The sequence below is a fragment of the Culex pipiens genome, chromosome 2 (assembly GCF_016801865.2).
Source record: "Culex pipiens pallens isolate TS chromosome 2, TS_CPP_V2, whole genome shotgun sequence".
In the NCBI taxonomy this organism is placed as follows: domain Eukaryota; kingdom Metazoa; phylum Arthropoda; class Insecta; order Diptera; family Culicidae; genus Culex; species Culex pipiens.
This window is the reverse complement of record NC_068938.1, coordinates 114,094,377-114,108,449: the sequence shown is the minus strand read 5'-3', so window position 1 is coordinate 114,108,449 and position 14,073 is coordinate 114,094,377. Positions and strand designations below refer to the sequence as shown.

The window sequence follows — 14,073 nt, the reverse complement described above, 5'->3', positions numbered from 1 at the left end:
CAGCAGGGAAGGTATTTACCGATGGGCTTTCGAAAACCATATTTAATTTAAGTTAAGAAATTTACTATCATCACGTACACAGAAAAAAATATTTCTGTAAATTTACATTATTTATCATGTACCAAAAGGTATCATGATAAATGATGTATATTTACATTAGGTTCATTGGAAATTTACATTATATTCATTGGAAATTTACATTAGTTTTGAAAATTTACATTAGTTTTGGAATTTACATTAATATTGAATTTACATTAGTTCAAATCAAATAATTGTGATTGGCCAATGGGAATGAGAAGCTCGACTTGGATTGCAGTAGGAAAAGGGTGTGGCCTATGTTCTATTTAAAAATGATTGAAGCGAGCAGCAAAAGGAAATTATGATTTTAAAAAGTTGTTTCTCAGGTAGGGGATGCTTTCTCGTCGACGGCCAAGGGGAATAACGCTGGACTGGAATCGAACGGACGACGGGTAGAATGTTCGGTGTTACTACTGCTACCCGCTGCCGACTGAGCCATCTTCGCATTTTATAAACGAGCGGCTAAAGCATCAACTTGCTCAGGTCGAGGCACAGGCAGTGGGCCAGCGAAGTATGAGAGCGATAGAAAGAGAACCAAATATTACTATTTTTAGTTCGGGTAGTTTTGAAGTCAACGTTTGGCAGAAATACATTGGATATATGATTTACATTAAATAGGAATTTACAGGAAGCCGAACACGGGTAGAAATTCATCAGATTTGAGTTTCCATGCTCAACGTTACCATTAGATTCATGATTTACATTAGATTTAGATTTACATTGGAGAAGTTTCCATGACTTTTTACTCTTTACATCATATTTCAACATTACATTAAGTGAGTTTACAAAAGAAACAGTAATTACGTGCTGTGTAAATTCACATATTTTTTTCTGTGTATTTTAATAATGAACAACTTTGTAGAGCATTGTTTTGTTCTAAGCTGAACGCTGTTGACACAAGAGCTGCTCTTGAAGAGCATAAACAAAAATCCCCTTGCCATCGCGAGTGAGGGACGCCGATGGTGCAATTTTTGACATTGTTTACGCTGGAACAAAACTATGTTCTACAAAATTGTTCGTCTGTACACAGCAAAAAATTGCGTGAATTTGAAGGGTGTAATTTTATAAGGTTGAATATGACCTCTCTTACGATGTAATTTTACATCAATTTAGACTGAAAAAGCGACATTACACCAGAATAGTGGTAAAATTACACATTTTCAGAGGTAAAGTTACACATTTTTTTCTGACATAAAAGATGTACCCCTTTTTAGATGAAATTTTACTTTGATTTTTTTTCTGTGTACAAAATCTAAAATTGATACAAAATAATAGTGAATTCTGTAACTGTAAGGTTATAAATCATACGAGGGCTTCGCGATAGGTTTTTTTTGCCATTTACCACCTCTGCAATTTAAACTAAACTATGAACTTTTTTGCATGAGTTGAAAGCTTAAACAAGCAACTATGTTAAACTGATAAGAGTATTTGATTAGTTGAGTTTTTTTAAACATGTATGCCAAGCATTTAAAAAATATATCTTAAACCGGTATTTTCAAAATATTAGAGGTTTGATCCCCTTCAACATTTTGAAGAAATTTTAAGCAACATGTTTCATATTCATCCAAACTATTAAATTTCTGTAAAGTACAGCAATTTAACATAAAACCTAGACATTTGTGTTGAAAACAACAAGTTTGTTCTTAGTTGGACCAAAATTGAGCATGTTGACAAGCACAGAAAAAATGATGGTTATATTCATCAGGAAATGATGACAGATTTTTTTCTGTGACAGCAGGTAATTTTTGTTTTTAAAACATTTCAAAAATGGTTCAAACTACAGTTCTGCCCTGATCGCTTAAATGTCCCATATGCATTTTAATCGGTTTTGAGTTATTGATGCAGTTTGGTTCAAAATCGTGTGCTCTTTCAGAAAAGCCTACAACATACAGTACTTTGCCCTAGAAATCAGGAGCAAATCCAGTTTTTTGCGACAACTTAACACGTAGCTTTATGTGTGGTACAAACCTTGCGTTTTTCGCAGCTTGCTGGTTTTGCATAAGGGACATTTATGCGAACATATGCAGAGTAAGTAATTTTCAACAATGCTGAAGGAATCCATTTACGAAAAACTTAATCAATCATTTAAACTTTAGGCTCATTTCAGTGACTTTAAAAAGCAGGGATCCAGTCTCCCTAAAAGCACTTTTTAACAATCGATTGTAAAAATAGTAGAACGATTAATTAAACATCAAATGCGTAAGGGTTTTGTAGTTGATAAGCTTATGGAACAATCACCATGGATTTGAACATTGTCTTTTGATGACAATTGGTTACATGACAAATTGACCGTTATCTTGGAATATGGGAGAGTGGGGAGACTTGACCCCTTTATTTGTACCCCACATACACAGAAAAAAAATCATGGTAATATTACATCTGAGAAGGGGTACATCTTTTATGTCAGAAAAAAGGTGTAATTTTACCTCTGGAAATGTGTAATTTTACCAATTTTCTGTTGTAATGTCACTTTTTCAGTCTAAATTGAGGTAAAATTACATCATAAAAGAAGTAATATTCAACCTTCCAAAATTACAGCTTCCAAATTTACATTATTTTTTTCTGTGTAGCTCTATCAATTTATTACCAAACATTGTACTTTTTGCAAGAGTTGAAAGCTTAAGCAAGCTTCTATGTTTGGTGCCCTTTGAAAATGTTAGGCTCCAAAAGGAGTAGTTTTGGGCAATTTATGGGCAAAGGCTTTAAATAAAACAAAGATTTTATTATTTGCGCGATTCGTTAACCGTAAATTATCGCATCTTGACTGTCTTTTAACAAAATTCTTCTAAATGATCGTTGAAAAACCTTTTCAGAGTGTTGCAAATATTACACTCTTAATCATAAACTTTTTTGTCAAGTGTTAAAAGTCAAGCTAATTTTAGTTTCCCTTTTAATTTCAAAATGTTGCATTCAGATCCTGCTTCTGTTAAAAATAATAAATATTTAAAAATACTCGGTGGTGAAATTTACCACATCACATACAGGATTGCCGAAATGTGTCCGGTAGTGCTAAATAACGCAAATAAAACAGATTCAATTTTCAATCATTTGTACACATCGAATTTAGTTATTTTTTAAGATTTTTCAGTAGCTGAATAAATCGATATCATACTGATGCAAAGTCAAAACTTGCTTGGAGAGTACTTTTTAAAAATAATAATTCAAAAACATTGGGGTTCTTCTAGCCATGACAGGTAAAAAAATGCAAATTTTATGCAAATAAAATGAAAAATTGATCTGATTAAAATTTAATAAATAACGGTTTCCAACAGTTTTGCTCTGGGTTATCTAGAAATCGCTAAAAATATTCTAATGTTTCTGAAATGTTCAGATATGAGCCTTTTAAAAAAAGAGTAAATAATTGTTTAGTCATTCAGTTAAAATTTTTTTATTATTTAATTGGTCTAGATGTCTAGATAAGGTCCTGATCAAACTTAAAAAAAAAGTTTGAAACGGCAAAATGGGAACTGCACCAACAAATCAATGCCTCTGTGCTCTATTGCTTGCTGGTTTTCCTATCTGGTTAGCATAAAAGAGCCCAGAGGCATCGAAATATGAATCAATGCATAAATATCCAAATTTCCACATTCATCAGTATCAAATCTCAACTTGACGATGTAATTATGCTGAACATGTTCAAAACTGAACACCTTCAAAGCGTGAGCCGAACGGCGGGCAGCCCCCACACCAGCTGGGGTGTGTAAAAAGTGCGCCATTTCTCGACCGCTGCAACAGCATTAGAAGTTAGCTTCGATCTGGCTCGACACGGCGGCAGTCCCCGAAAAGGGGCTCGATTTCGCCGTCGCTGGGCCGGTTTTGATAATTGTCCGTTGAAGCGTGGTGTTCAACTTGGTCGTCGTCCACCACAGCACCACAGCTGAGCCAAACGGGCCCCACGCGGGGGAGGGGGGAAAGTTTGGAGTGATTGTTTCAACATTTCTGCGGAATGCACGCGCTCTGGCCACCTCTGGGCTGGTCAGCTGGCTCCCCTCGGTGGCCATTAGGGTGACGGGATTGGATGAGATTTTTAGTTGCAAAGTGTGGAGGTTTTCAATTGTCTCGATTCACTCTCGGATGGTCACCCTATTGGTGGATCGCAAACGTGTGCACGTTCACTTTTCTTTCGATTTTCAAACTGCTGATCGTCGTCGGTTGCAGGCGCACGCTTCTATTGGCTGGGAAGGCATTGTAAAGCCGTCGTCTCGTAAGTTTTCTGGTGGCGTGCGCGGTCATGTTGCTTCCGATTAATTTTAATTAAGCCCCCCTCTCTGCGATAGAAAGTACAAACGATCACCACTTTCGGTCACGGTGCGGGGTCCCTTCGAAGGTTGTTTTCCAGCACGTGGTGCCATCTATGCCAACGGCTTCAACCGAGAGTCAATGAAACACGATAAATGTCCTTCAAACCAATCTGAAGATCGCGGCCCATCTTCAAGTAATTAGTTTGCTTAATGTACTATTAAGGTTATGTCGAGCTGAGGGTTGGATCAGATCAATCAGGTTGAGCCATCGACAGGTGTGCGAATTTGCCCACCTTTGTGGGGGCACTCAATCTGAGCGCTTTTGAGAGAATTTCGGACTGCTCTGTGGCGTCCTAAGGTCAACTACTTTTGCTACGGTGACCCAACTTCTCTGCTGGATAGCTGGTTGAAGTGCTGTGCCGGTGCGACCCTCGAAAAAGCCACAAAACTCTCAGCAGAAGAACAGTTATCTTATGATTTATGCTGAGAGGCACCAATGCTCAAAACCACACAGCGCTGGACAACAAGTGGCGCAACTCACAGCGGGCGGATGCGCGAGCTGTAGGCTGAGCCACATTTTGGGACGGGATTCAGGCTAGCTTTAGGAGTTACTATAACAAGTTATCTTGAAATAGATTGCAAGAGTTGTATAAAATTTTTGGGTTCAAGTTGTAAAAAATACTCAATTCATACTATGAAATTACAATTTGACGTTAAGAAAACTCTTCATGATATTTGGTCGAGTATCTCTTCAAATTTACTGAAGCTTGATGAATCCTTTAAACTCATTTTTTTATTATAGAAATCCATAATTTATTTACGATTATTCCTTGTGAAATGTTCACTTGCAAAAACCGAATTGCAATTTTTTTGCGGAATAATCTTGAAATGCCGTTCTAAAACAACAAGGACACTTTTTGAAAAAAGGCGTTCCACCCTCCTCCACCCTGAGATTTAACCCTCAACAACCCAACTCCGCCTCTCGACGGGCCTCGATCTGAAAATTCGCAAAAAATCAATTTTTCAACCAATTATTGAACTTTAGAAAGCATTGGAAAAAAGAGCTCTTCAAATTTTAGATAATTTTAGGGTTGGAAGTTTAACTTGTTTTATGTGACATTGCCAATGTTTTGTTTTTAAAAATGTAAATTTTCAGGAGTCAACTTTGACTGTGTTTTGACAAACATTTCCTATATTTTAAGTAAAAGTAAGTATGCAGTAATTTGTTTTGTCTCAGACTACGTCTTTACGAATTTTATTACAACTTAAACGATAATTGTATCATTCTATATCAGAAAATGTGAAAAACAAGCAAAACATTGTAAAAGTGACTTAAAAATATTGAAAAAAAAAAACTAAAAACGCAAAAGCTAATGATAGAATAGGGGTCATTCCACCCGAAGCGGAACAGCACTTGAAAATTACCATCTCCGATTCTGCTCAAATTTGGCAGAGCTGTTGAGACTATCAAAACATGCAAAAATCCCGAATTTCATCCAAATTGGACCACCCCCTCCATTTTTGTACCCTCCCAAAAAATCGACTTTTTGGCGATTTTTGAGCAAAACCCCTATCTTCAAACGACGATAACTCAGGAACCGCAAATCTTAGAGGGTGGGTCTTAGACACAATTTTGAAGGAAATTGGACGTAGAATCCATTTCCGTGGTCAAAATTTAGATTAAAATATGTTTTCTACCTGTATTGCGCAATTGAAAACTTTAAATGGCCGTATCTCAAAACAGCCCTATTTATTTTGCATGCATTTAAAATTACCCAATAAATAATTCTTAAACAAAAAAAAAATTGTTCAAGGGATTAATTATCTCAAAATCGTATAAAAAAATAAAAATAATTCATCATACAGAACACCAGGTAGTAAATATTGATCAACGCGCCCGAGTGCTTCTAGCATATGCGGCGAGTGTAGCTAATTTAGGTAATCACAAATACTCAAAACTTTAAAATTCGATATCTCTGGAACGAAACATATTCCTTTCTGTCGATAAGTGATTCTTATGTAAAATTGGCCGGGGAACACGATGGTGAGGTCAAATTTAAAAAATAAATAGGGCTGTTTTGAGATACGGCCATTTAAAGTTTTCAATTGCGCAATACAGGTAGAAAACATATTTTAATCTAAATTTTGACCACGGAAATGGATTCTACGTCCAATTTCCTTCAAAATTGAGTCTAAGATCGACCCTCTATGATTTGCGGTTCCTGAGTTATCGTCGTTTGAAGATAGGGGTTTTGCTCAAAAATCGCCAAAAAGTCGATTTTTTGTGAGGGTACAAAAATGGAGGGGGTGGTCCGATTTGGATGAAATTCGGGATTTTTGCATGTTTTGATAGTCTCAACAGCTCTGCCAAATTTGAGCAGAATCGGAGATGGTAATTTTCAAATTTGCATTTTTTCTTGCACACTTCAGGTGGAATGACCCATAGGTAAAATACTATCAAAAACTAACATAAACTAAACAAGATAAATAGAAATCAGAATACTCAAAAATGAAACAAAAATAAAACACAATAAAACAAGAGAGGTAGAGTTTTTTATAGAACAAAAGTTGAACACGAAAAAAATGCATTTATGGGCAGTGCTGCTTTGACAAATTCTTTAAGGCTCACAACCAACGACTTGAATTTTTGAAAGCAATTTTAAGGTAATTACAGTAATATACAAAAGTTTTATGTGGCGCTAACGACAAGTATGACGATTGCAAGTTACTGTCAAGTTCAGAAATGAATTTTATTTGAAATAAGTTTTGAAAGAACTGATGTTATGTGTAACCATAAATCAAATAAAAAGAATGCTCACATGATACATACCTTAGATTATTTTAGGACTATTGTATATGATATCTAGTGATTGTATCCAAATTTGACCCTCCAAATAGTGTCATGAAGATTGATATAGCGTATGTCAGAGCGATTTATGGATCGAAGTATGCCCTTGTACTAATTTACTTATTCGGAAGTAATCAATAACCTATAAAAACATCGATTTCTGAAGATTGAAAAAAATACTCAGAAGTTATTCAAAAATCGACCTGAACCAGTCTAACCGTGACTAGCACAGGTTCTCCGAGATACAGGTCCAAGCCCTGCCGGACGGATGGACGGAACACGTTGAAGGACGCCACACCACAAGGACCATCACCCAAAAACCACTTATGCATGTATGAGTGTATGTATGCGTTGCGCACCAAAAAGGTGCGAGGTGCTAAAAATTCCACTTTGGACCTTGGCCGGGTTCGTTCGGAGCAGTACAATAAACGGCCAAATAGCGCCATCGCATCTCAGCACAAATCACTTGAGTCAGAGTCAGAGTCAGAGTCGAGAACATCAATTTAGACATTCGCGAGCTGTTGAACGAAGAATTGAAGTGTTTTTCTTTCCAAACTCTTACACGATATGGGAGTGATGTGTCCAGAAATTTTGTGAGGAGATGAGTTTGATGTTTGGTGGCCTGGCCCTAGCCAGTACCATTAGTGAGTGATCATGGCCGCTTATCCATCAGTCAACGCTACGCAACTGGCCACCACTGACTGCTGGCGAAGGCCTAATGGCCGAGCCCTGGACTAGGTTATAGATGGATGCTAAATTTAGTCTAACGATGAACTAAAGTTTCTCTTTCACTGGTTTCGATGAAGATGGTTCTCTGCCTTCGATTTCCATAAATCATATCGTAACACACATCGGCGGACCGTGCTCCTGCTTCCAGATCAAGGCTTCTACGAGACCTTTCGAACTTTTACTGTGGTCAACCACAAAACGATAAGTCATGTTTCCTCTCTCTCCCTATCGGCGACGACCCTGAAACCTGGGTCAGTAATGGGCGATGAGAGAGTGACTTTTCTTTTCAACAAATCACCACGTCCAACGGAAGGTCATGTGGTCCGCCGACTCCGACGACTAACCCGATTTCCGATAAAGTGAACTCAATTTCAACGCAGACTCACTTTTGCTTGCGCGGAAATGAAGCGCCTCGTCGGAACATGTGATCCAGAGCTTTGCCTGCACACGTGATGAAGATCTCTCCGCGAACTGCTCCGGTCGTCCCGGTCGACCCACACACACACACACACTCCGCGGGGTCACGGAAGCGTCTAATAACAGTTATCAGCCCGTAATTATCGCTGTGAAATGTGTCGGGAAAATATCGAACAGCAGCGCGAGCACAGCACAATGGAGTGGAGGCCTGGATCGTCGTCGACGAAGTTGTTGTTCCCGGCAGTCGGAGCCTCGAGCTCGACACCTAGTGATGATAATGTAGCTCCAATTTGTTAGCGTGAGCTTGAGCTTGTTTGTTTTCACTTTTTATTCGGGTCAATATGTGGAATAGAGGCTTAAGTAGAGTTGGTTGTTCGTTAGATTTAGGTTTTCGAATTTTTAGTTGGCTAGAAATAATGTAAGATATCTCCTGGTAAGTAGCCAAGGCATTATACAAAACATAAAAAAGCAAATGAATCCCCTTTAACGACTCCCGCGTCTTTTGTGGTCTCTATTGCAAGTTTCTGCTCATTTCTAGGCGTCCGAAGGTTATGTGTGGTAAGTCACCCAAAACCTCTTTTACGCAAATGGACCGACGTTTTACTTCCCCATCCGATAGAAGGCCAGAAGCATAAGGCGGGAATCGAACCCACGCCCCATAGCAACTTAGGGATCGGCAACCGAAGCCGCTAACCACCGCGCCACGAGTATACAAAACATAATCAGTGTTTAATCTAACTGAAAATAATTATTATGAAGATTTTTTGAAAAAAATATAATTGTTATGTACTTTTTTTGGTTCTTAGTTTTGATCAATAAGAACTAACAATTAGAATTATGATATTTAAACATTCGATAGAACGCATTGACTTTAAAAATCCTCACAAAAATTATGTTCATCGGAAAAGAGCAATTCTGTATATATTTTTTTTGTTTGGCTCAAACATTGTGGTGGCCTTCCTCATGACTTTTTTAAAGGGTCCTATCTAAATGGCGCATTGCTTGTTTTGAAAAAGTAATCTGGGATAAAATCAATAAATAAAAATATTCTAATCGATTTGTTGAATCCGCCAATGTTTAAGCATTCATGAGAACTATGTTAAAACAAATATGTACACAGATAAAAAATAATGGTAATATTACATCTGGGAAGGGGTAAATCTTTTATGTCAGAAAAAAGGTGTAGTTTTACCTCACAAAATAAGTAATTTTACCACTAGAAAGGTGTAATGTCACTTTTTCAGTCTAAATTGAGGAAAAATTTCATCATGAAAGAGGTAATATTCAACCTTCCAAAATTACAGCATCCAAATTTACACATTTTTTTACTGTGTAGGTTCAGTTAAAAAAAATGCTGATTTTTGCATTATTTTTTTCAAAATCCATATATATATTTTTATTGCTTGACGTTTTTTTTTTAAAGTCAAGCCATAGCGAGGTACGGCAAAAACAATTGTCACCGAATAAAGTTTTTTATGAAAAAAATGGTGTTTTTGCTACAAAAAATCAGATTTTACCCGAACAAAATTGTCGACTAAACTTAAATTTAAAATGTTAAATAAAATTTGTAAAACAAACTTTAGGCCGTTGCAAATATTTTTCGAAGTTTATGTCCCTCGACTCTGACCAAAGTCGAGGGGGGGGGGGGGGGGGGGGCAAAAAAATAAAAAAGAATAAAAATTTAAATTAAAAACCATTGGTTTCAACATTTTAATGAAAAAAGTGTTTTAATATGTATTATACACCTGTCCAGTTGTTTTGCCATTATTAGTTTTCAAAAGATCTAAGAATTGAAGAAAATTTTATTTTTTGCGATTTTTTTGCGGTGCTGTGCATTGGAATTTTATAAACATTCAAAACATTTTTTAACAAGCCCAAACATGCTAAATATTATAATCAATGCAGAAAAATGCATTTTAGATTGTTTTCAGTTGATAAGATTTCTATTTTCGTGGAAATTTTGAAGTTTTTTGGAAAAATATTTTTTTTGCCCCCTGATTTTTCAGACCAATTTTGAAAGGCCCCCCGACATAAACTTTGAAAAATATTTGCAACGGCCTTACAGAAATTAAACTAAAAAATTCAGTTTTTTTAAAGAGCCAATTTCTATAAAAAAATCTGAAGAATTAAAAAAACCTAAAACTGCGCATAAGCAAAATAGATGATTGAACTCCTTGATGTTTTCAGAGTCACACCCTAATTTACTAATACTAATATCTGTACAACTAAAATTCCAATTTCAAATGAAAAAAAAATAAATAAAACATTTATGAAATTTTGGAAATTTTTTTTTTGAATATTTTAAAATCAAGAATTACATTTTAAAAGAGTTTATGTCCCTCGACTGCGGCCATGATTATAGTAAAGCTATTATAACAAAATTGCAGAATATCAATGGATTTATTGAAATATTAATTTTTCGTCTCTTACCGATCTCGAATCCAACAAACAAAACTTTAAATAAAATTGATACCAGCCTTTGTATCGTCGAGAAAAAGTTCAGAAAATTTCATTCTGATTCTTTTGACTAACCAGCACATTATAAACATGTAAATTTAATTAAGCGATCAATGTATGCACTGTAGTAGTTCACTCTCCAAGTTAAGCTTCATTATTTTTTTAAGCGAGATTTTACAAATATTTGTTTTCATCACGAGAGTATTATTTTTTGAATGGTTGGTTATCCGTTAATGACTGCTGAAATGAGAACTACAATTGCCATTACCTGCCAAATCCAGAAGAATTTTCGCCAGAATAGCAAAAAAAACCTTAGAACAGCACGATAATATATATTCAACATGCTTTTGTGCTGTCGGATAGTTCGATGTTGAAGGATTATTGTAAAAAATAAACCAGCAAAACTAAGAAGCTAGTATCCAGCTTTTTAAGCAAAAATGGCGTTCCAATGGTGAACGCCCGAATTGTCAAAATTACGCAGTGGTACCAACATTACGAAAAAAGTGTACCATGGCATGACAGAAGCATTTTTTTTCTAACGTTGGTGCTACTGCGCGATTTTGACATTTCGGACGTTCAACATTCGAACGCCATCTTCGCTTAAAAACCTGGATTGGTTTTTGCAGCTGCAATCAATTCATGAAATTTGCCAATTAATCCCTTTCCCTTAGTTAATTTTTTTTTTGCGAAACGAAGTCTCTACGTAGGCACAACCGTAGAATTTTAAACGCCACAAAAACTTCCCTATCCAGGCCCTCCCGCGAAAAATCTAAAATATAAAACCAAATTCATCACAAAGTTATTCACGCCCAAGCTTGCGCGCAGAATGTTTCGGCGCACACGACTCATAACTCAAAATGTCACCGCTGCGACGACGACGACGACGACGCCGAGTACGTGGGTTCATTTACCCAAAACCGCAGCATGCCATGGGACCGTGTCCTCGACCGTCGTCCGCCAGCCAGTCAGCCAGCCTACTGTGACCAGTCTAGCTGGTCTAACCTCACACACATGTGCTGCTGCAGTAAAACAGCGTGAAATCGACTCTAGACCTTCGTACGTACACGGTAAGAAAAAAGAACTCACCCGATTGCATTCCAGTGCCGCGGCGCTGTGCTCCTCCCGCTGGCGGAAGCAGTGCGTGCATTTGCTCTTGTTGAAGATGTTTGGTGAAAATTTACGACACTCCACGTTTCGGCTACCCATCGTTGCTGCCGGCTGCTCACTCTCTTCAAGGTATGCGACGAGTTGTGAAAACAAAAAGCACGGCAAAACAACACATCAACCGAAATTCCGATTGCTCACTCAGGCCAAAAAATACCACGCACACAAAAAATGGCTTCACTTTGATTTTTTGGCCGTTTTTCTGCTTAAGCTCTTCGATGGAATCTCACCAAAACAAACGAAAAAACAATACACAATCGAGAGTAAAATTAAACTCCACTTAACCGAAATTAAACGAAAATGAAACTTTTTCGTTCACTCCAGCCGTGCACGCATTTTGGTCGATCACTGTTTAGGCACGTAAATTTATTCACAGAAACCGTACACAGGTTCCTCGCCACAAACGGTTGTCGAAACGTAGGAAACAAGAAAAATTAATCCACTGTTTCGTGTTTCCTTGGTCGGCCCATTCACCTTCCAGCAAGTGCCGTGTGTGGTGGGCCCGCTCTGCTTCTCTATCGAGCGGCTCCTTTCCGTTTTGTTTTCAACTTGTTTGCCTCAAAATCGATCGATAATGTGAAATCTAATTAATGTAACACACTTCATACACCTGTGCCAATAACGATTTGTTTGTTGCTATTTTCCGCCCATTCAGTGCCCAGGTTCTGTGGGCGCACTTGTTTTCCTAGCGATACACAACGGCACACATTTGTAGCGCTCCCTCTCTATTGTTGCCACTTGCTGCCCAAACACAAATATTTACTATTTGCTTACTGCACGGATTTCCTCCGGTTCCGTGGCCCCGCTGACCTCCGCTGACCAGACACCACTTGACAGCTTTCTAATAAATATTAGCTGTCAAAACCGTACAAAACCCGATCCGCCATGGGACAGCTTTAGCCACATCATTAATTCATTAGAAATCGCTCGCGCACCTCGCGCTCGGCACCGCGCAAATGAACTGCGGCGATATTATCTCGTTTTTCACGTCTTCCCTTCTTCGTTGTCGTCGTCCACACTTCCACATGGATATTCTTCACCGCAAACTCCGTTCCCAACTCCACTGTCGATGCCGTGTACGTACGCAGCCACAAGCACGCAGCGCAGCGTTTTTGGCCGAAAAACTCCAACACCCGCTCACTCTGCTCGCTCAATCGTCACCCTCGAGACTTAAACTTGGCTTAAACCTGTTGCGCCCTGACACAAAACCGCTTGCGTGTGAATATGTTAATTTTTTCTGACGTTTCCTCACCACCGAAATTCACTCGAGCGCCCGCGATTCAGTCACCAGATTCTCCAGGCATCGCTTTGTATGTGTTGTCACCCATTCATTCCATTCCCGTGACCGAACACACAGCTTTAGCTCGATGCTAAAAAATTCTACATCCAAAACCTTCTTTTGTAATTCAGCCACCCGCGCACTCGCGCTCCACCTTCTACCCAGCAGTTTGCGCACTATTTACACACCTCGCGCTCCGTCCCAAGTTTCGTGTTCTTCACGACGTCTCGCACACTCGTTATAAGGTCGCGCAGATTTCGTTTCGAACTGTTTATTTACACTAAATTCCTCCAGACTCCAAAAGTCCGGATCTTCACCACCACAGCCGGGAAAGCTGCCTTCGCCAGCATTCTACTCTCCCGGAGTAGGTCCCACACGCAAAACACGCAACAACAAAAAAAATCCGTACACCTTCCCGAAACACACAGAAACGAGCATGTGTTCACAACATCACCGACGGTTCACAACTAACGCAAAACCTGCGCCGAACGCGCCTCGACCGGGAGCATGCCTTTGCGGAGCGCTACAACGGCGCGATCGTATACACGCAGACATGCACAGCGCGCGCGCTCTCTCTCTCTCAAACATCGCTGCTGGATCAGGAGAGCGATGATGACAACGCGGCGGCTGTACGTATACGTCGATAATGACACGCCGCGAACCAGTCGTCGTTGGAAGCACAAGTGTATGAGCGAGGAATGTCCGATTCGGAGAGGTCTTTTTTGGTACGGTTTGTCCAATACACGCAAACAGGCGGACCATGCACTTGTGCGGATCAACTGGTTTGAGAGAGAAACTACAGAAAGAGCGAAAAATGAACAGGTGAGAGAAGAGAGAAGTAAAAATGGTAAACAGAGAGA

At 38.6% G+C, this 14,073-nt stretch overlaps 1 protein-coding gene across 3 annotated transcripts in view; it reads right to left on the bottom strand.

The window, feature by feature from the left end:
* Positions 1-13,685, bottom strand: part of LOC120414687 (protein outspread) — a 273,181-nt gene extending 259,496 nt beyond the window's left edge. For all 3 annotated transcript variants that reach the window (XM_039575970.2, XM_039575971.2, XM_039575972.2), the window contains exon 1: positions 11,857-13,685. In XM_039575970.2, coding sequence (XP_039431904.1) covers positions 11,857-11,976 — 120 coding nt within the window. In that variant the 5' untranslated portion in view covers positions 11,977-13,685. The remainder of the gene's footprint in view (positions 1-11,856) is intronic.
* Between the last annotated feature and the right edge of the window lie 388 nt (positions 13,686-14,073).